We start from the raw sequence: 23,207 nt of genomic DNA, 5'->3' as shown, positions 1-23,207 counted from the left end.
TAGGATTTTGTCTAAAACTAACTATATAATTGTCCTCAAGAAAACAAAGACACAAGAAGAAAAAAAAAACTGAAATTGACATTCATTTCCTGAATTCTTCATGGTACTTCCCAGCAGCACGTCCTCTGCATTTCCGCGTTTCCTCTTAAATGACCCATGACAACTACAGCGACAGACTCCTGTGGTATGTATGCAGACGTCATAGTGAAGACACACAACAGGTATGTGGCAGATTGCATAAAAAAGATTTATCAGCCTGAGAAGATCACTTGAAGTAACAGCTCCCTGTGGCGTGGCAGTCCTCAGTTGCAGCAGTCGTTGAGCGCTCCAAGGAACAGGTACGCTTGTCTGTCTCACTCTACACTAGACAACAACACTATAGATGGTGATGGGATCTCAGTTTCAATGCTCACATCAAAAACACAACTAAATCAGCTTTTGGGCACCTAATGAACATAGCTAAGATTAAAGATTGTGTATCTAAACAGGATCTGGAGAAATTAATGTGCGCTTTTATTACCTGTCGAGGTGCAATACCCTACTTATAGGTCTTTCCCAAAAAGTCACTCAAGCAGGTGCAAATAATCAAAAATTCTGCAGCGAGAATTTTAACTAAAACAAAGAAAAGATACCACATTACCCCAGTGCTGAGGTCATTACACTGGCCAACAGTGAGATTTAGAATTGAGGAAAAAAGGAACAGGTGCGCTTGTCTGACTCATTCTACACTAGACAACAACACTATAGATGGTGATGTGATAGATTCATTATCTTCAACTGTCCTCCTCTTAAAAATTGTTCAGAATGATAGTTCTTCTTTGAATTGCATACAATTTACTTTCATGCCATTGGTTTAGATAATGGACCTTCATATTCCCTTAAACAGTCTTTGTCCTTAACAAAGTTGGCTTCATGTGAGTGCAAAAATATAGTTCTTATTTGAATTTTACATGATATTACAATAGGCATACATAAATTGTGTATATGTTAACTTCGTGCTGTTGTGAATGAAGCATAATGTTCATGGCAAGTGTACTGTATTTCCTCCAGAGATGACTAACTGCAATGCTCTACTTGGCCTTCTCCAAAAGTCAATTTCTTGCATGATTACCAGCAACTCATCCATTTTTTTGTTTTAGCATTTGTCATTATTAAAATCCTTGTTTAATAAATACAATTAAACAGATGTGAAAATCTTTATTGAATTCAACCAATCATTGCTACGGCTTATAATATTTATAACAGATTGTTAATCGTATGTATCAAATTATCTAATTTATTCTGAGGAATTTTAAAGAAGTACAGTATAGAATAGCTCTATGATGAAATGCATTTTTACTTATATATAACACTGTACTGTACTGCACTGTACTGTATTTATTTCTACATCTATACACATTCACTTTTTATTTTATTCCTTTTCAGAGCACCATAAGGATGTACAACATGTTGTCTCTGATGGTCTTGTGCCTGCTGGGAGCCACATCCCTGAGTAACGGTGAGAGCAGGAGTTAATAGTTCAACACACTAGATATGACAAAGTTCCTGAAAGAACCTTCAGCTAACCTGCCACTGTGGAGGAACCAAAAGTTCTTGGAAAACCTCAAGGAAAACAGATGGAAAACAGAAGAACCTGCACATTCCTTAAAGAACTTTTATTATATGGTTGTGACGTCATCTGTCGAATGCTCCATTCATTTCAACGGGGCTCCCCAACGTTCGGACGTCTGTTATTTTTCGATAACGGACGGGTTGGTCTATAACAGACCGCTGTCAATGGCAACAAGACTTTTCACTGCTAAAGCGACTTTTCAACAAGACTCTAATCAGCTGCTGTGATGGACAGCACCCGTTGTCTACCGCTGTCAATGGCAACAAGACGTTCACTGCTAAAGCCACTGGCTTGTATACAAGTCAGTGGCTAAAGCGAATGTTTCATATCACTCCGCAGAGGGTCCGGTCTTTTGTCACTCTAATCAGCTGCTGTGATAGACAACACCTGTTGTCCTGGCTACCTAGCTGTTGCCTAGCGGTGTTCCACAACGGCACTGTTTTGTTTTGCGCAGCGACAATCTTTACATTGAATAGGCCTAGGTCTAAAGAAATGTCCCCGCCATGTGTGAATCATTTAAGTATATCCATATAATAAGCGGGTTAACTTTCGGCGAGTCGGTCGCTTTGTGGAATAGCAGCACTTCAGAGAGAACAAGACCCCTCCGCTCCGCTTCGGGGTCTAAAGATTCTCTCTGTCGTGCTGCTATTCCACGGTAGCGACCTTCTCGCCGAACGTTAACCCTTACTTTTATCACCCAGTGGGCAGACAGTACATCTTCTGATTGGCAGAGCAGGTGTCCTTTATTCCCTGAGAGCAGGACACCTATGATATCATGCGGGCGTGCGGGCGTCCAAGTTGCTTCTTTTCTAAGGTGCCGTTTCCACGTAGCTGGATATTTTTATATGTGGACATTTTTTTCTCCTGCTTGTATTGGTTTTGCATTGGTTTTGGCCTTCCGTTTCCACGTAGCAGATATTTAAAAATCCAGGTGCAGGAGAAAAAAATAGCAGGAGAAAAAAATTATCCTGTTTAGGGGTCTGAAACGCATTTGTTACAATGGAGGATTTGTTTTTATCCACATGTTGCGTTTCCACGTAGCAGGAGAAAAAAATACCCTGCTAAAAAAATATCCTGCTACGTGGAAACAGCACCTAATTCTAAACTGCAGGTTGCTATGGCCAAGACCCCGTCGTTAATTCTATCGCATTTGGTTGTCAAGCCAAGAGCCAGTCGTTAATTCTATCGCATTTGGTTGTCAAGTCAAAATGCAGTCGTCAATTCTATCGCATTTGGTTGGCAAGTCACCCCAACGTTCTGCACGCATCCTTACATGCCTCCGATAGAGGCGCGTCTCACTAGATTAGGAAGTGGTCCCCATAGAAACGTAGACCTATCAAATGCAGGTTAATTAAGCAATAAGCCACGAGAGGCCGTGGGTTATGCAATTGATAGCGGGCAAGGGGAGTGGGGCACGACGCGAAGCGGAGTGCCGTAAACGTCCCCTTGCCCGTTATCAATTGAGCATAACCCACGGACTCAAGTGGCTTATTGCTTATCTAACACTGTTACACTTAATCGCTGACCAAATTTCTTTAAAAACGCTTTAATAACAATTAATTTGATCCGTTGTGGTTGAGGAAGTGATTGTGGTTACCCCGGCAACGTTACTCGGTTTGCGTGCGTACGTCGCGCTGCCAGACACACACTCGTTACAAAAACTCAACAAGGAGGCGATAAACACCTCTGGAATAAAATGTCTTTGCAATCACACAGATACCCCAACCACAGTTAGTGCAAAGGTGTGCTCTTCTTGCAGACTCCCTACCCCAACTGCAACATATTCTCATTACCAACGTAGATGCGCTTGGTCTAACTTAGACGCGCATAGAATCTTCAGGTGGAAGGTGTAGGTTTACTCTCGATTGACCACAGCTATCAGCCAATCAGAATCGAGAACTGGACCGCACAGTGTTAAATTTAAGCAATGAGCCACGAGAGGCCGTGGGTTACGCTCGATTGATAACGGCCAAGGGGAGTGGGGCACGACGCTAAGTGGAGTGCCGTAAACGTCCCCTTGCCCGTTATCAATAAGCGTAACCCACGGACTCAAGTGGTTTATTCCTCATCTAACACTGTTACAATTAATCGCTGACCAAATTTCTTTAAAAACGCTTTAATGACAATTAATTTCATCTGCGACTGAGTTGACAAGTTGAGGAAGTGATTGTGGTTACCCCGGCAACGTTACTCGGCGTGCGTGCGTGCGTGCGTCGCGCTGCCAGAAAACACACGTAGATGCGCTGGGTCTAATTTGGACGCACATAGAATTTTCATGGGAAAGGTGTAGGTTTATGCTCGATTGACCACAACTATCAGTCAATCAGAATCGAGAACCGGACCACACAGTGTTAGATTCTACTTTCTCATGAAGCCTTAGCTCAACATATTAATAAATTAATACTTAAATGCTGGTAACCGGGTGATAAGCGGAATAACGGCCTTCGAGGTGTCCCGATATCAAGGGAAAATTGACTTGGCGAAGCGAACAGCCCTTCGTCTGTGCCGTCGGGCTGTTAGAACGCTCCGCCTTGTCCATTATTTCCCTTGATATCGGGACACCTCGTTGGCCGTTCTTCCATACTTAATTTTTAGAGTGATAGACAAGAGACATTTTGATCATGTGACTGATATGATTAAATGAGGCGATGTGTTGTTGAACACCTCCTGTGGTTTCTCTTCTCCAGCGGGCTACTCCTATTCCCCAGCGGTGGGCAGGGGAGAGGGCACAGCATACGCTACCGAGGGAGAAGGACGCATCACTGCTGTACGAGTCTGGGAAGTCTACAATAGCTACATAACTGGGTAAAACTACAGCTATTTGTATTTTGTAGAAACCTAATAGTAACATTCAGATGTGGGACCACGTATATGTCAGTCTGTATGATGTTACTTGTGTTTGTATCATAAGAGACAGGAGACTAGCTTTACTGTGCGTCCCAGGCTGTAGCATGAAAAATGTAAAGTATATCCTGGCACTGCACCATGGGTAAAGCTGTGGAACTGAAGGCTGGTAGCCTAAACCGATCCAGCAGCTAAAAATGTTGCCTGCCACAGGTGGGTTTGTCTACTTCAATAGGCAATCGGCTAGGATCTTGCTGTCACGGCATCCAGATATACTGTAGGTGTAGGCCTACCATTTCATGTGTGCTTTGTGCTAGGGTGACCAGGCGTCCGGTTTTCCCCGGACATGTCCTACTTTTGAGACCTAAAAAAATGTCCGGGGGGAATTTCAGAAATGTCCGGGATTTTGTTGGACTGCCTGAAATATAGACCTAATTCATCACTGTAATTTTCACTTGGTTCCAGTTTGTGCACAATGTATTTTTTTTTAAAACAGTCTGTTATGCATGTTTTTTTTTCTTCCAGCTTCCAGCTAAGGTACAACTTCGCCTGGACTCCTGTGTACGGCCGCAAGTATGCCACAGAGAATGAGATGGAGCTCTTCGAAGGGGAGACGATTGTGCAGGTGTGGGGGAAGTACCACACCAGCCACTACATTTATCAGATTGGATTTGGCACCAACAGGGGCCGTTCTCTGATTGTTGGGCTGCCAACCGGCTACTCCTTCAACTTATATCCCGCCCACAGCGGCAGCGAGCTCCTGAAACTCAGTGGCAGGCACAACTCTGGTGGCATCACCTCCATTGCGGCGCACTGGGGAGAGGTCAACACAACGGCATCACACTAATGCTAGAAAACGACTCTTCTCTTCTACACTCACCTCTGAAGCATTATACTAAACCAGGGCCATGGAAGTAAGAGTTAGGCCAATCCTACTGACCTCAGTGGTGCATTTTTACACAAAGATAGCGACTCATGGAGCCTTTGACACACAGATTGCCATTGACATAGTTCCAAAATAGTTATAGGAAGTGAACGTTCATCAGATAGAGTGCAGTAAAGGTTAATGTAATTTAATTTATTTCTACTGTATGTCATCTTTGCTTGTTATGTGGTGGTTCTGTGTTAGGCCTAGGCAGCGACTTTCTTTTAGCTGGAGACTATGTCACCAACCGACTTCCTGCACCCCGATTGTCACAACTCTGAATTCCATGGCTCTGTACTAAACCCTGCACAAATCTTGCACAAAAATTAATGCACCAACTCTGCTTGGGCTTATATATTCTGTACATCAATCAACAGTATGCTACTGATTGTGTCCTCATTTGTAAGTCGTTTTGGACAAAAGCATCTACTAGCCTTTATGTAATGTTATTCTTCCTCACTATTCATTTTTGTAGGCTACACTGCCAGTCAATTTAGCACTGTCTGTACACTGAGTGAGTTGACTTTTTTTTTTACACTGGTGAGGATGTATTTATTTAAACACTTTTGCAAAATAAAACTTCTGTCTAGCCTATACCACACGGCTTTGGAGTTAAGCTCATCTTTCAAATGTTTAGCCTGCTGAGAAATTGCAAGACCATGCATATCGGTTGATTAGTATCACTGTTTCTTGTGACATTGAGTAATAGCCATAATAACTATGTATCTGAATAATGGCAGCAGACACAATTTGTCAATATTTTACTCTATGAACATCAGTCTTCATGACGAACTGTACAATATCTACCAACTAGAAGCACTCAGAGAGCGCAGACCTCCGCCAAAGAAGCTGCTTGATACATTTGACTATGTTACACCCTAAGTCTTTCTGCCTTCTTTTTTTGGAGTCCCCGCAATTCAATTTCTGGTCACTAGGGGCGTATAAATATATAGGCCAGCAATGGTGAAGAATCTTTTAAAAAGTCCTGGTTCCGGTCGTGATCCGGATCACCACCAGAATTGAATCACTTGTTCCTTGGGTCATTACTAACAACTCCACAAAGTTTCGTCCAAATCAGTTGATTCGTTTTTGAGTTATCCTGCTGACAGAATCTTTCAAAAAGTCCTGGTTCCAGTTCGTGATCCGGATCACCACCAGAATTTCATCACTTGTGACCTTGGGTCATTATCAACAACTCCACAAAGTTTCGTCCAAATCTGTTGATTAGTTTTTGAGTTATGCTGCTGATAAACAGATAGACAAAGAGACAAACCAACGCGACCGAAAACATAACCTCCTTGGCGGAGGTAATAAAAGCATCTTGGAAATGAGAAGACATGAAATTCACTGCCATTTATCATTGACCTCACACAGCATGCAATGCAATTCACTCTGTACATGGGGACAGCACATACATTTTAAGAACTCCCGCCTTCCCGTCACAGCAGAGAATGGAGGAGAAGGCCACACTGATCATTCATGCCAGGGATGTCAAACTCAGGCCTGAGTAATTTTATGTGGCCTGTGACGTTGGTCCACATACACCATTAATATATAGCGCAATAAGACATGAAACATGAAATTTGGTGTGTCACAGGAATATGAGTGGGCCCAGGACAGTGAAACAGCTCACAAATATGCAACAGAATATGTGCATAGGAACATTTGATCTATGATGGGTTTATGAAATTTAAATCAAAGAATAGATTTAATTAAAGCTGCAATCAAAGACAATGAACAGACAAGACAGGTAGAAACAATGGCAAGGGAACAGGAGGCTGACAGGTGACTAACAGGGTTAACAAGAACAGGTGTGGGCTATAAAAGGGGGAAACAGGCAAGAACAATGAGCAGACAATCACTATTTTACAATTACATTATATTTTTAATTCCGATTTAGTAATTCAGACGTAAATAGTTCCATAGGGTTTACTTTGATCTTTCCTTTAATTCCATATTAAGAGGTATGTACATGACATTTTCAAAGCGGAATTATGCTTTAATCAGAAATAAAGTCAGTTAATTCCGAATTAAATTCCTCATATAAACACAGCAAATGACATGCAACGACAACAAGACACCAATTGAAACAAACAGGAACACCACAGAAAGAAATAAAAAATGACAATAGTTTCTGGAGAACAGGAAAACTGAACACAGATAAGCAATCAAAATTAGGAACATGGAACAAGTACAGGTAGGCACAAACAAGTGCGGGGCCAAGAACAAGAGAGGAAAACACAAGAGCATAATGACAGGGACAATGACAGGACTAAAACGTGACATAAGCACATTTTATGTGTGCTTTGGAAGTCCTTTGGAAGCACAGAGCACACAAGAGGGGGAAGTCTGGAGAGGAGGAACTGGCAAGGCAGGGCACAGCGCACGGGACAAATGGTAGGCTCAGAAGCACCAGAGGACCGAACACGGGGCAGAGTCGGAGGGACAGGCGGAATCGGAGGCAGAGTCATGCCGCATTCTCCAACAGTGGGAGATGGGATGTTTCTGACCTCCTACTTGCTGAAATGCATTGGAACGCCTGTTGAAGCGGAATGTTCAAGTCACGAGCTGGGGCAAAATCGAAGCAAACTAACTTCGTCCCTTTGACAATCGTGATGTCATCACAGCAATGGCAGCACTCAGTGTTAGGAATTTATGTTGCACATTACTCAGCAATCATCATTCTATGGACAAATAGAAAAGTTCACGGGCGGTTTTGCAACCGTTAAAGCTGTCCGAATCAACTCTAAGATGTAGTTATATTGACATTGCCTCTTTCAAAGATGAAATGCAGCTAAATGAAAAGAACGCATGGTGTTGTTTACATTATTGACATCTTTGAGGAGTGAATATGTAGGCCTATTTTTTTGTCCCTCCATGTTTGTAGTTTCTTTGATTTGCTGGTTGGAACACTTTCAAGTGCAATGCCGGGGTGGACATTAAAGTGATCGGGAGTTTTCCCGGCCCAAACCATGGAAGTGGCCCACGGCGACAACTAATTTTAACTCTTTTTTTTGGTCACTTCTTGTGTCTTATTCTTGCATTAATATCAATTAAGTTTCAACCACCAGCTGCATCATAGTGGATTAAATAGGTCCAGACCCCTCCTAGAAAATCTGTGGTTCTACTACCATGTAAGCATCATAATTCCCCCCGACCCCTCCCAGGTGTTTCAGATGGTTTGGGCCAAGGATCGTCTTTTTAAATCACACTGGCGCGAAACAGAGCGTCAGTGATGGAAAGCAGAAAAGGGCTGGGCGGAACGGAGAGGGCTAAAATTAAAAAAAAAGAAAGGAGGTGGCAGCCACATGTGCCAAATTAACTGACATCTTCTCAAGACAAGCTGGTAGGTTACTGAAAGAGATATAGATAATTGCCCTGGTTATGAATTTTATCATATAACGTGGCGAGCGTTTGCAACTGTCAACTTTTAAAAATGTCACACTGTAGGCTAAAGGATTATCTATGCTTTAAAGTGCATTCTTATTTCCGTAGAAGAACCGAAAATGTGTTGCTTTACATGCCAGTTAACCATTTTGATGAACAGATTGCCAAACGCTTCATCACGCTTTATTTGTAGCCTACCACCAGCGCGCACAGATTAACGCAATAGACATACCGGTATTAGACTCTAGCCTATGCAAATAGGCTATAACGTGGCGATGTTTGCTATGTCAAATCAACTGTCAACTTACTGTCAGCTTTGAGAATGTCACAATGTAGGCTTTATGGCCTATGTCCTATGGCTTAGAAGTGTATTCCTATTTTAGAAAAAACGAAAACGTGTTGCTTTACATTAGGCTACATTCCATTTGATGAAGAGAGTTGCCAAACGCTTCATCACGCATTGCCTTGCATTACCACCGGCGCGCACTATCAGTTATTAACACAGTACATAGGCCTATATTAAACAGAGGCTATTACATTTGTTGTTAAATAGGCTATTTGTTAGTAGATGCTGTTTAAATCATTTATAAGTGCTGTATACCAATAGGCTCTTGGTTCGCGCGCGCTGGACAGTTTAGTTGTCTTTTTAAAAATTAATTAGCCTACTGGAGAGTTTGCACGTTCTATCCGCGGGAATCAGCACCGTGAAAGCCCTCAGCGAATGACCATTAATTGTAATGTGTGCTGAGCCCCTTCACGCCCGCGGGAATCTGTTCTATTTTCAATACATGCAGACACGTTCGCCTACATCCCGTGCTTGCAGTGTGTATCCTCAAGGAAGAACGGAATCCTTACATTTGCCGTTTTTGATAGACAGTTTCAAAGTCGCCGTCATGCTTTAGCTCCTCTGCAACTGTAGCCTATTTCCTCTCGCTGTTATATCGTGCAGCATTTCCACAGGTGCGCAAACATCAACTTAATATGAAATGTCGTCTTTAGCCTATGGAATGCTTTCTAGCATCAGCGCAGCAGGCCATGATGATCCAGGTGAGGGCAGGAGTAGGCTACTGAAGGGCCAGGTAGAGGGAAAGAGTTAGTCAAAATAGATGTTTATGATGATAGGCCTATAAAATATGGCATCTATAGAAGAAGACCATGATATGTGTAGATTAAATCGTGTAGATGATTTAACAAAGCCATAATTAAATAAGTAAACAAATACGTGAATGAGAGGATAGGATGTATGCAGCATGCCTACCATGGAGCCCAGTACTACCACAGTGGAAACGGGTAGCAGGATTTAAGATGACTAAATTGCTGAAAATGCATCAAAATTAGACCAAAAGAAAAAGGCAACCACTGTTTAATCAATAATCGTCTATGAAGCCTACATTACTTTTTAATTGTTAATTAAAATTGTTAGGCCTACATTTAATTTAATTGTTAAATTTAATAATAATCCTAGGCTATAGGGAAGTCAGATGCTAAGAGGGAGGCGTGCATTTTGTCCTCCGTATCAGAGTGGCCTGAATTTGAATTAAATTCCCGGACTGAGAAAAGGGTCCACTCCGGGCCTGTTCAAGTGGGAGATAGCTGACTCCTGGTTGCCTATACCACTGGGGAATGCGGCATCAGACACAGGGCAGGCGGAGTCACGGTACATGCACACACAGACGGTACGTTTCCTTAACGTCTCCGTGAGCAGTTAGAGTCCGAGAGGTTCAAGGGCTGCCTTTCACACTGCACAGTTAATGTCCACGTTCTATCCGCGGGCAGCAGCCATTCATTTTCAATGGAGCTGCGCATTGAACACGGACGTCTGCGCAGGAAAATAGACTCGAGTTCTATTTTCAAGGAGCAACGCGGACATGTCCGTTGGTGTGTATGCACCGTCAGACGGAGGATCAGGGGTAGACATTGTAGACTGGGGAACAAGTACAGGAACAAACACAAGGACTTTGATGGGCACTGTGACTGGGACAGTGACAGGAATGGGGACGGACGGGCACAGTGACATTGGCGAAACCAGGTGCAGGGAAACAGGTTGAATGTACAGGAACACGGTCAGGGACAGACACAGAAGTGGGAACCACAGATGGGGACAGACACTAAGCTCATTCGATTTTCCGTCAACATGTATAGCAATGCACTCTGGATGAAAACGCTGCATGACGGTTAGATTTCCTGTCTAACTTCTAAATTTCAGTCATGTTGCGTTGACGAGGTGACATGTCACATGGTGTCAAACTATCGCGGGATGAATGAGACTGCAGTCGGATCTTGCAACACCTGCAGTTGCTTATAGAGCTCGAAAGTCCCGCCCCTTAGTTCCGCGTTTCACGGGACCTAAGCTGACCATCTAACAACATGGTAGAGAGTAAATATCTTCTGATCTCAGTCATGATATGCGCTGGGCTACAAATATGCTGTTTAAGAGGCTAGATAAAGATTATTCATGCAGAAGTATCAATGTTTTGTTCCGAGGCCGTCGGCATGAAAAATGTGAAGAAACACAGCTTTCTAAAAAGTTTGGGGGTTCGTACGAAAAATTAAGCAAAAATATCAGAAACAACATACAGTATATGGAGCTCGTGGCACAACTCGAAGGGGATCGAAATATCATTTTAATACCGCCATTGGATTACATGCTACGATTTTCGGCTAAAAACGCCGTTGAGGTCCCATGAAATCGGGGGAAGTGACGTCACTTTCGAGCTCTATCCCCGTCCATGCTCGTCTGCAGACCGCCTCCGAGGTCACGCTCCCATGAACTGGTTGATCAACAACTCACTCTCGTGTGTATATGAGTCTTGTCTCACACCCCTACACCAGTTTGCTCCAAGTATGTCTGGCTGCGGACTGTAGCGCCATATCCCTCTCTATATCCCTGTCGGCCATCTTGGCCCAGGCAGCCCATCCATGTCCCTGTCGGCCATCTTGGCCCAGGCAGTCAATGCAATCATGTTGTACGGTTAAAAACCCATCTCCCTGTCGGCCATCTCGATTATTATACTCTATTATTATTCTTATTGATGCATTTAACTGACGGTTATTGTATTGCAGGATTTTGTTTAAGAGTCTGTTAAAATCCACTAATCAGCAAAATAGGCCTACTTAAACATTAATATTTTACTTTTTTTTGTTTAAATCATGACAAGTCCTACAATGTTCAGTCTTTAAAATTCACGGCAAAGAACCTTGAAATAATGAGTATTGTTGCACTTACCTTTGATTAATCACATAGGCTGCATGTTAAACTAAGATAACCCAAATATAAACATAAAATGCATCTTTCTTTGATTTAAACTTGTCATGATAACAAAGGGCGCCCAAACATCCACAACTCCCGGTAGATAGGTCTACTTCTAGCAGATATTACTGTTTAAAGACTTAGCCAAATGGAAAAGACAAGGGAAGGCCAAAGTAGCCTATGTTTTCAATTGGTTCAATTAAATCAAATTTGTTTATTAGACAAACACAGTTTTAAATCCACCAAAGACGGACCAGGACAATCAAACAAAACAAAAAAAACACAAAAATAAACTTTTAATTAAAATATGAATAATTACATATGTGCAGACATTTAACTATGTGCACTCTCAGCCTCTGAAGCATCTTATTTGTTAAGATAAGAAAGCAAACACAATACTAAATGAAAACAACTGAAGTATAAACGTGTACATAAATAAAACATTTACTACACATTTCCAAGAGTGGCTGTTATTCTGATATCATCCAGGAAGACCGTAATGGTGAGATTAGAAAAGAACATTTTCTCAACTGGAGTTGTTTTGGAGTGTGTGGGAGAGTCAAAGGAAATGTTGGGAGTGTGTGTGTGTGTGTGTGTGTGGGTGGGTGTGTGTTTGTTTGTTTATGAGTGTTAGCCGTTGTAAATCGAATACAAACCCACAGGCTCAACTAGCTTATTAGGTACTTATCTAAACACTGTTGCACTGAAATGCTGACAATATTTTGGTAATAACAATTAATTCGCCTCGCATCTTTGTTTCAGTTGGCCAAGTGGTTGCTTACCGCAACACCACTAGGTGTGCGCAAGTTCATTGCACTGCCAGACACAGACCTTGATACCAAAACTTTAGGGAAAGTGTGAGTGTTAGGGTGGGCACATGTTGCCAGTACGGCCTGGCAGTCCTTCGAGAAGTCCTCCATGTCCTCTTGTATTTCGAAGTCGAACACAAAGGGCTCCATGTCCACCTCCACTCCTCTACCCGTCCTTTCAACCCTTATTGGTCAGCAGTCACTGCACAGCCTGGTGGATGTCCGTCAACAGCAGGAGCTCATTCTAAAACAAAACCATTCAAGATGTGTTAATTGTAGACACATACTGTGTCTCAGAGGGCACACTTGTGCACCTCAGGCACTAGGTTTCAGTGTGTATGGCAGATTGCAGGGACCTCGAACTCAGGCCCGGGGGGCAAATCTGGCCCGCTGAGTCCTTTTATTCGGCCCACAAAGTCATTTCAAATGTGCATTACAGTTGGCCCACACACCATTAATGTATAGTGTATGAAAATGAAATTTGGTGTCACAGGAATATAAGTGGGCACAGGCCAATGGAACAGCTCACACTAATATGCAGCTCAATATTTGCAGTAGTGGAATGCATTGGCACTGCCCTTACAATTCGATTACGATTCAGGAGGTAACGTGCATACTTTTTCAATACATTCAGTGTTTCCCACAGAAATTTTGGAAACTATGGGGGCAGCAGGGATTTTTTTTCCGGGGTGGGTCTTCTCACGCGGGCCTTTGGGGGGGGGGTTGTATTCACACAGCGTGAATGCAAAACGGCAAAACAATGAGTAAAGTATGACATTGGCACATGGAGAAACTATAGGCCTGGGCCAACATTTCAGCCATTTATATTTTGAGAAATAAGGCTACCCATTTTACCCATGACATGTATAATAGTAGTACATTGTCATTGTCAAAAAATGCAGTACAGTGAATCATTTCTGTTTACAACACAGTTTCATTTGTCCCTCATGCAGGGGTCTATATAATGAAAACAATAATAAAACAAAATAGGAGCAGAGATAAGAATTTAAGATCACTGTGTGTAACGCATAGACAAAAAGGGTCTAAGAGGGTAGGCTATGCCTTTTCCCCCACACACATAGGCGTACACATTCTACATGAGGGGTGCTGGTCACAGGGCCAGTTTTTCAAAATTCCTTCCATTAAAAGGGCTGAACAACATATTACACATTTATGTCTATATTCACATTCATTACACATTCATTTCTATATGCAGCCCGATGTCTCCTCTGCTGTGTCAATGAAGGCCTGTCACCTAACTCATTATAACTGTAAAACAAAGCCTGGGGAGTGTTAGTAAACTCATCCCAACTGTCCCTTCTCTGAATTTTTTTTTTATATTGCTCCCAAACAGGAACGCAGGAACTCATTTTGACCAGGGGGTGCTGTGGTCGGCAGAGGCTCTGGGAGTCCTCTCCCAGAAAAAAAAAATGTGTTTTTTAGATCCAATTTCCTGCATTCTAATCAATTTTAGGATGAAGAATGGCGAATCCCGTCTGACTAACTTCTTCATGTTTTATGTAGCCTAACCAAGGATGACTAGATTTTACCTTTTTTTTGTTTAACATTTCACTTCAAAATTATTAAGTTCTTCTTGCGGAAGGGAAACGCGCACCTAATGTGGAGGTGAGGGCGTGTTCAAGAGCAAATCGCGCTGCCGTGACAGTTCCTCTCTTCTCCATGGGCAGTCTACAATGTGTGAAATGAGTAGAAATGCATGACTAGGCCATGCGATGCACTTGTGAGAGGTGACCGGGCTATCAAACAATTTAGATTGTCTTGCAATTGCGACTGTGTATCTCAAGATGCATAAGATCAGGACAACTGCCCTGTCTCCCCGCCCGCGCACAAAAGCACGCACGACACACAGACAGGCATAATGCTTCCCGTATGTGATTACACTCTGACGGCCAAAGAGTTTGTGCTGTGATCGGCGAGAGAAGTAGGCTAAGCGCCAAAGCAGCCCGTGCCATTGCTGGCTATTGATACAGGGAGAGTGTGAAAGCCACCTTTAGTTTGCATTTGACGTAGGCCATAGGCTAAACGGTGGTCAAATCAGCAGCAAGAGGCAAAAGGAACAAATCGCCACCACTACAAAAGTCCAAAACATCTAACAATAGCACAGCCATTTCACACCGCGGCAATTCAACTTTGGCAACAGTTATGAACTCCGAGGCTAAGATAGACTTCACCAGCAATAGGCAAGACCTAGCCTACCAATGTGCTACTACGAATCCAATCTCCACCGCAAGGAACAAAAGTCACTTCTTACCTGACACGATGCACAATTTTGGTGACATTCCCTTCTCCCGTCGCACTTTAAATTCACCTAATTCCTTGCTTAGTTGGTCCATGTTTGATCACCAAAGTGATGAGACTTCTCTTCACAAGAAGTTAGCTCCTCCAATGGGTTTAAGACCGTGTATGTTGATGCATGCCCAAACCAACATATCGCTGTTAATACCACATTTATTACTACCTTGACACCACAAGCTAAACAAAACAAACATCTCTCCCGCGTCACTGGCTGTAGGCTACCGTTCTACACCACTGTTCCGGTCTGGTTGGGGTCTAAAAGTTCATCACTCATTTCAAACCAAAATTGCATTCACATTTCAAACTACTTATAAGTATTAAAAAAGTAGAAAATATTCATATTTTGTGTTTCTATTTTAGAATAATAATGAGGGAAAAAAAACTATGTCTGAATTTAGGGTAGGCCTAATACTGTGATGCAGTAGCCTAGGTAGAAAGGCTATGATGCAGCTGCCTCTGTTGTCCAGCACCCGGAGCACCCCACTTCCTGCGTCCCTGCCCAAACCCAAGTTACCGTAACTATAACAACTTGACTAGGCTTTTGATCCCTCTGTCTTTCAAGCACTTGTGGTTTTCTCTATAGGATGTATTTACTCCAGGAGGAAAATGCGAAGGAAATCGTAATTCAAATCGTTTTTTAACAAAAACGGAAATCGTTTTTTTTTTTTTTTTTTTTTAAAGGGAAAAAAAATTTTTTTTTTTTTTTTTTTTACATTTTCGGAAACTATGGCGGCCAGATTTAAACTATGGCGGGCCGCCATAGTTTCCTCAAGGTGTGGGAAACACTGACATTGATCACTTGGCCATACTGTTCAACAGTCTGCTTTCTACGGCATAGACCTACGGCACGACTCTGCTATGAACTAGGTCAGGTGGCTACTGTTGCACGAATCACTGGTGTATGAAAAAACTGTGATAAAACGGTGAATAAACAAAGATTTTTTTTGTATCAAAATGGTGTCACTAAAGAAAAAATACCTTGTTTTTCCAAAAATAATACCTTTTGAGGAAATGTACAACTTTTAATGCCATTAAATTTTGGCTTTTTAATTTATCACCTTTTAATACTTTTTACAACCCTGCATACACCCTGAGTAGTGGAATGCATTGGCACTGCCCTTACAATTCGATTACGATTCGGGAGGTAACGTGCATACTTTTTCAATACATTGATCACTTGGTTGCATTACGATACTTCACTAGGTTGCATTACTCCTTCATACTATGCAAATGCTGCAACTGATCACCTTGATCTTGTGATTGCTTTGGGTGAGGGCTGGGCAGAGTGGCAGGCTGGCTGCGGAGAGAGGATAAAAAAAGAGAGAAAAAGTTAAAGACGCGATGGAAAAGTCCAATCGTCATTATGACACCGCACACATTGAAATGACATTAATGCTGCAGCCCAGTTGGTGCCCCAGGGGAGCATTGCAGCAGAATGGTACCATGTGCAGGGTGGGAAATGGGGAGAATAATAATTGTTAATAATCACCCTCTCCACTTTGGCAGGTTGGGAATAAAATAATTCAGGGTACAATTCTGACTCTAACTTACCCATGACTGTTTATCCTTTAGACTAAGTAATTAAAGGACCAGTTTAGTCAAATTCAACATGCAGTTGTAATGCCCACACTACCCTGGACTTGTCAGTACCTGTGTTTTTTTTCTTCTTCAGCCATTTCCAAAATCCTGGTCATTGTAATGGGGGCAGCGCTTTGTTTACATTTCAAAAAAACATTTTTATTTATTCCCAAAAACATCCAAAAGGTTGTACAACATCAGCAGACAACTAGCAAACAGCAATACCGTTTGGGAAAATATTTGGAGTAGGCCTATGTTAATTTTGTTTAAAACGTAAACAAACTCTGCCCCCATTAGAATAGCTCATGTCTCGGAAAGGGCTGAGTCAAAAAATGTGGCATCACCGGGTACTAACAAGTCAAGGGTAGTGTGAGCGATACAACAGCATATTGAAATTGACTGAACTGGTCCTTTAAAGGGTTATGCCACTATTTTGGGGCTTAATACAGTTAAAATCGTTGGCTGGGGTTTATAAAGGTGGTAAAGTGTCTTATTTTTCATGTAAGCCATTGCCTTGCTTTAAGACAAGTTAAAAGAGGGAATATGTCGCTAAGCTAGTGAAAGTCAATGTATCCATGTAGCATGCTACAATGCTACACGGATGCATTGACTTTCACTAGCTTAGCGACATATTCCCTCTTTTAACTTGTCTTAAAGCAAGACAACGCTTAACATGAAAAATAAGACACTTTACCACCTTTATAAACCCCAGCCAACGATTTTAACTGCATTAAGCCCCAAAATAGTGGCATACCCCTTTAAGAATTAAATAATCTTATTTGTGGTTAGGAAGTGTATATGGGTTTAAGAAAGAATTACAATAATTTTATTTCATGGGTAAGCCCATCTTATTCAGGTGTTTGTCTCACACCAGAAGTGTGGACTGGTTATGGAGATTTTATGGGAATGTACATGTTGTGCAGTTGGGTGGCATCATTGGCAAGGTAGTCATTTCACTTCATACATAAATAAATACATGCATAATATAAAATAAAATATTAATTACCAGACAGTCTTACAACGTTTCTCCACTGTATTACCAGGCAATGAATCAGGGATAACCATGTCAAGCCTCACTGCAGTGGTTTCTGTAAATAAATGACAGACATTTCAGTTAATAGATTTATACTGTGATAACAAGAAAATAATAGGAATGACAGGTTTGACAACTTAAGACAAGGTTAGACGGCATAAGCAAGGTTCTCTTATTTACGTTTAGACGAGAGTCTCTCACATCACGAAAGAGCCTAAAGCTACCCCTTCTCCCTCCCAGCGTGTTTATCAGGCGGTGTATTTTTCATTTTACAGAACATACTTCATCTAGTGCTAAACAATATCAACAAAGGCCATCAGAGGACTGCATACGACAAGAGAATGCTAGAGCTCTAGTAGATTCCGCCTTAGCTTTTCGTGCTTTCTGGCATTCAAGCAGACTGGCATTGCATCTTCTTAACATTGAAACTTCAAATAAGAAACACTACACACCTGTTCAGACGCACAAAGCACATCAGTGGGATTTGCCAGGCACTCTCATCTACTCCTGAAAAGGCAATGATACAAGAAAATGCTTGAGACATACTCCAACAACAGTATATGTGCAGTAGTGGAATGCATTGCCACTACCCTTACAATTCGATTACGATTCAGGAGGTAACGCTTCATTTCAAATCGATTCAGTCCGATTGTACGATGCATTGCAATGCATTACATTTCTACTGAAAGCATTGCACATTTTTATCTGTCATGAGGCAGTACAAGCAGTCAGACACTGAACAACATTTTATTGGCTGCTGTGTGTCCTGCAATCCTCCCGTTTTCAATGCTTGAAGTGCTTTCATTTAATGTAAAGTTCATTTACTCCAGAAATGCCCACAGAAGTAATTGAAACATTAAAAAATATGCCGCATCAATTTGGGCATTTTCCTAATTGATTATTGTTGACATCACTAATGTGCAGGCACATTTGAAATGTCATATATGGGTAAAGAGGGTGTGTGAAATTGAAGTGCATACACACCGAATTTGGCCCTCAGGCAATTTTGACACCCCTGGCATATTGGTTATGCACTGGAACATTGTGCTCAAAGTGCATAGGTGCGCCATCTGAGACACAGCGATACTGTATAACACGTCACACTGAATTACTATTAATAAGTATAAGGGCCAAATGGAGTTTGGTATGCATACTTTTTGAATACATTGATCACTTGGTTGCGTTACTCCTTCATACTATGCAAATGCTGCAACTGATCACCTTCATCTTGTGATGTTTTTGGGTGAGGGCTGGGCAGGGTGGCAGGCTGGCTGCGGAGAGAGGATTAGAAAAAGACAGAAAAAGTTAAAGACGCGATGGAAAAGTCCAATCGTCATTATGACACCGCACACATTGAAATTACACTAATGCTGCAGCCTAGTTGGTGCCCCAGGGGAGCATTGCAGCAGAATGGTACCATGCGCAGGGTGGGGAATGGGGAGAGCACTTGTTAATAAACACCCTCTCCAATTTAGCAGGTTGGGAATCGAACTGACAACACTCAGGGTACAAATCTGACTCAAACTTACCCATGACTGTTTCCTTTAGTCTAAATAATTAAGAATTAAATAAGCTTATTTGTGGTAAGGAAGTGTATGGGTTTAAGAAAGAATGGCATTTAATTTATTGTATGGGTAAGCCCATCTTATTCAGGCGTTAGTCTCACACCAGAAGTGTGGACTGGTTATGGAGATGTTATGGGAATGTACATGTTGTGCAGTTGGGTGGCATCTTTAGCATGGTAGTAATTTCACTTCATACCGGTGTAAATAAATACATGCAGATAATAAAATAAAATAATTGCCAGACAGTCTTATAAAAGTTCTTCCACTGTATTACCAGGCAATGAATGAGGAATAATCATGTCAAGCCTCACTGCAGTGGTTTCTGTAAATAAATGACAGAAATTTGTGTTAATAGATTTATACTGTGATGACAAGAAAATACTAGGAATGACAGGTTTGACATGACAACCTAAGACAAGGTTAGGCAGCGTACCGGTAAGCAAGGTTCTCTCATCACGTTTAAACGAGTGTCTCACATCACGAAAGAGTAAAGCTACCCCTTCTCCCTCCCAGCGTGTTTATCAGGCGGTGTATTTTTCATTTTACAGAACATACTTCATCTAGTGCTAAACAATATCAACAAAGGTCATCAGAGGACTGCATACGACACAGGGGTGATAGTGAAAAAAAATCCTGAGCCTGAACTNTTTTCGGGGGGNGGGGACACGACGACGACAACATAGGCCCTACTGCATATGTGACATAATGTAGCTAGGCCTAATTTTGACCCATTATTCAAAAATTTAATAGTCTCATTTTTGAGTTTTTCATTTTTTCCTTGTGCCTATGTGTTATTCACGAAAAGACAGATCATTCCCATCTTAGTAGGCTAGCACTTAAGATTGACTGATAGAAACTGGCCATGTTCGATTCTAGTTGTAAAAACGAATACCAATGTATGCAGTTAGAAGTGCATTCTAGGCTTGTGATGTTGCAGCATAGTTATTGAGGTGGGTATTGAACCACAATGCAACATTGAAACACCAGAATGCATTTCTGACAGCATGGTGCATATTTTACCACATTTAATTAACCCAAAGCTGCATATGTAGCAGCCATACCAAGACAGTTCAGTAGGGGCAATACTACGCCAAAGCACAGTAACTACTCTCTGTCTAAAATAAAAGAGGTGATGTGTGCTGATTCGTTTCATGTTCATTGGGACATTGTTCATATAGACCTAACTTGTCTACTTGCTGACATATGTTTAGATACTCATGGCCCCATGGTCTACCCATCAACCAATGCCTTCCCGTTGTAGGGAAACGCCCTTTAATTAGGCCTAGAACTACATTAAATATTTAGGGCACACGCGCATAATTAGGGCTACATGTAGGCCCACGTTCCCATTGCTAATTTCCGACTCCACAGATGACAGAACAGGCTATTATGGACAAGGCAGTGACTATGCGACTTTCGCATTGGCTTGTCGTCAATTAAAATAGCCTACATGAAAATCACTCGCGTGCGCGCACACACACATTGTATGAGTTGCAAAGATAACAACAGAAAACAACATAAATAAAGACAGGACCGAATTCAACTACGCTTCATGAAAATAGCCCCGGGGCATGACAATAATAAGATGAACATTCACTGCATGTGCACGGTGGCCACAAGAAATCCAGACATGAAGTAGGCTAACTGAAGTTCATGAAGGGAGTTGTGATATTGATGATGGCTCCCTGCATGACTCGGGCTAAAGTATCCCGTTTTTTGTAATACCAGTGAGACCGTGCAGGCAAGATAACCTGTGCATCGTGCGTGGAATAATTCGATTCGATTACGCAGACGGGCTATGAGATGGAGCGCGCGCAATGGAAAGGCTGTGTGAACCTGTGCGAGGAGGCTGTTCGAGTTTTTTCCCACACAGCGCGACTGATTATAGAGAGCGCGCTAGTTGGTTTAGTCAACAAAACTATTATGAACATCTCCCTGAAATCAGTTTTTGACACATGGTTTGTCTAGGAATGGCGCAAAACACCATCCCTCAATCAACAGACCAACATCCAAGAACCCAGCTCACGCTTCAAGGGGTGAAGCAGGGATGCCCAAATCATTCTAAAGTGGTAAATTGTAAACCTTGATGCATCCGTTATGAACAGACTGGTCGATTCAATCCATTCCAAAGCAGTCACACAGTTGCAGGTTAAGCCATGTCTCAAATGTGAAACATAGCGGTCCAATTTCAAGCATTCCACAGTCATTTGGACGTGCTGCGAATGGTAGCCGCTATTCCAATGCAGACATTTAACGCACCACATCAAGAAAAAAAAAGTATCATGACGGGCATAGCCTAGCCTACCGTCTTGAGCATACTACTTTTCATCAAAGTTTGTCAACATTGCGCAGTCATTTAGCGCACATGAATGAAGGAAAAAAGCCGAATCTATTTCAAACATATATTCTCTCAGTGATTTCCAAGCATGAGGCTAGCAATACTAGCCAGCGCAAGCCAAAATCATATGGCCCACGCCACAATGCCACAGCGAGTAAATTAATAACCAAATCGCCTTACCTTCAAACGTTGTCTTGATCACATAACTTCACAAGTATTCCACTTAGGCTACATCCACACGGTTTAACACCCAAATCACAAAGCAAGCTATAGTGAAATGTCTAAGAAGGGTAACCAGTAAGTCTTAGAGTCTATAGGCTAACTCTTATCTGTGCACCACCGGACACTTTGCAGTTCCCTTCACCAGAACTACCGGTCGATCTAGGCGCTGCTTGCGAGTGACTCGAGACATAAAAAATGTTACATTTTACAGCTGTTAAGGTGTCGGGATGATACAATGTTATGGGCTGCTGCTCATTTGGGTTCCTTTCGCGTGTCTTACCACAGGATGTTGCGCGCTCATTATTTTCACCGTACATTAATGAAGGCACACAAGATAGTTTATTTATTATTTTATTAATATTGGGGAAATTATTTTTTTCTACAGCCACGCTACGCCGGATTTCCGGCGCGGCGCCGGACTGCTATCACCCCTGTACGACAAGAGAATGCTAGCTATTAGAGCTCTAGTAGATTCCGCCTTAGCTTTTCGTGCTTTCTGGCATTCAAGCAGACTGGCATTGCATCTTCTTAACATTGAAACTTCAAATAAGAAACACTACACACCTGTTCAGACGCACAAAGCACATCAGTGGGATTTGCCAGGCACTTTCGTCTACTCCTGAAAAGGCAATGATACAAGAAAATGCTTAAGACATACTCCAACAACAGTCAACAAAAAACGAAGCCACAAGTTGCTAATCAGCTACCTCTTTAGCACTCTGTAAACAAATATGCATGACGGTTCTGTTGTATTAATGTGTCCGCATTATTAGTGCCCATATACTAAAAATGATCGAAAAATAGCCATTAGTGTTGATATGTGACATTTAAAGCACCGTTGATTGGCTATGATTTGTCGTTCACCCCTGAGCTAGCTAAATAGATTATTTAGCTTTCAAGTCCGACTTTCACTAGTTCTAATTCAAGTGCAATTGAGAACGACAGTTACAGACGATTAAACTATAATCTGCCCTTAACAAGTTTATCAGTCCCCAGCAGATTGTTGTGCACCACGTACCAATACATATCATAAAGCCAGTCAGTCAACTTACATGTCTTCAAGTTCTCACAAGACGTCTTCGTTGAAATTTCTTCTCCAAACCCAACTGATGGTTTTGCCGAGTAAGCATTCTTCAGATTTCTAGAGCGATTTACTTACTTTTTACGTGCCTAAAGATACGCTTAACAGCCAAAACAAGTTATTTATGTATACATTTTACAACCTCCTAGTCCCTATAATTGTATTTTTCTGTAAAAATGTACTACTGGCCCGGCGGCCGCGGTAATCTGATACAAAATGGCCGACAGGGATATGAGCGCGGGCCGCG

General features: G+C 41.9%; 1 protein-coding gene and 1 long non-coding RNA gene across 7 annotated transcripts; one reads left to right on the top strand and one right to left on the bottom strand.

Annotated features, from left to right (window-relative positions):
• The first annotated feature begins 259 nt into the window (after positions 1–259).
• LOC134449682 (zymogen granule membrane protein 16-like) lies at positions 260–5,581 on the top strand. Its single transcript, XM_063199762.1, has 4 exons — positions 260–338; positions 1,426–1,498; positions 4,300–4,417; positions 4,982–5,581. The coding sequence occupies exons 2-4, from the start codon at positions 1,438–1,440 to the stop codon at positions 5,301–5,303; spliced, it is 501 nt and encodes a 166-aa protein (XP_063055832.1). The 5' UTR covers positions 260–338; positions 1,426–1,437; the 3' UTR covers positions 5,304–5,581.
• Positions 5,582–11,941: 6,360 nt separating this feature from the next.
• On the bottom strand, positions 11,942–23,160 carry LOC134448705 (uncharacterized). 6 transcript variants are annotated; one of them, XR_010034838.1, is made up of 7 exons: positions 22,932–23,160; positions 22,444–22,498; positions 19,594–19,641; positions 18,909–19,025; positions 17,728–18,261; positions 16,391–16,440; positions 11,942–13,071 (listed from the first exon to the last, which is right to left on the bottom strand). It is a non-coding gene; the product is annotated as an uncharacterized LOC134448705 (long non-coding RNA). The 6 variants fall into 6 exon arrangements; XR_010034839.1 differs by lacking the exon at positions 19,594–19,641 and having other exon boundaries at positions 17,728–17,809; positions 18,207–18,261; XR_010034840.1 differs by lacking the exon at positions 19,594–19,641 and having other exon boundaries at positions 17,728–17,809; positions 18,207–18,261; positions 18,976–19,025.
• Positions 23,161–23,207: the final 47 nt, after the last annotated feature.

Source organism: Engraulis encrasicolus, chromosome 5 (assembly GCF_034702125.1).
Source record: "Engraulis encrasicolus isolate BLACKSEA-1 chromosome 5, IST_EnEncr_1.0, whole genome shotgun sequence".
Lineage (NCBI taxonomy): Eukaryota > Metazoa > Chordata > Actinopteri > Clupeiformes > Engraulidae > Engraulis > Engraulis encrasicolus.
This window is presented reverse-complemented; position numbering and strand designations above follow the sequence as displayed.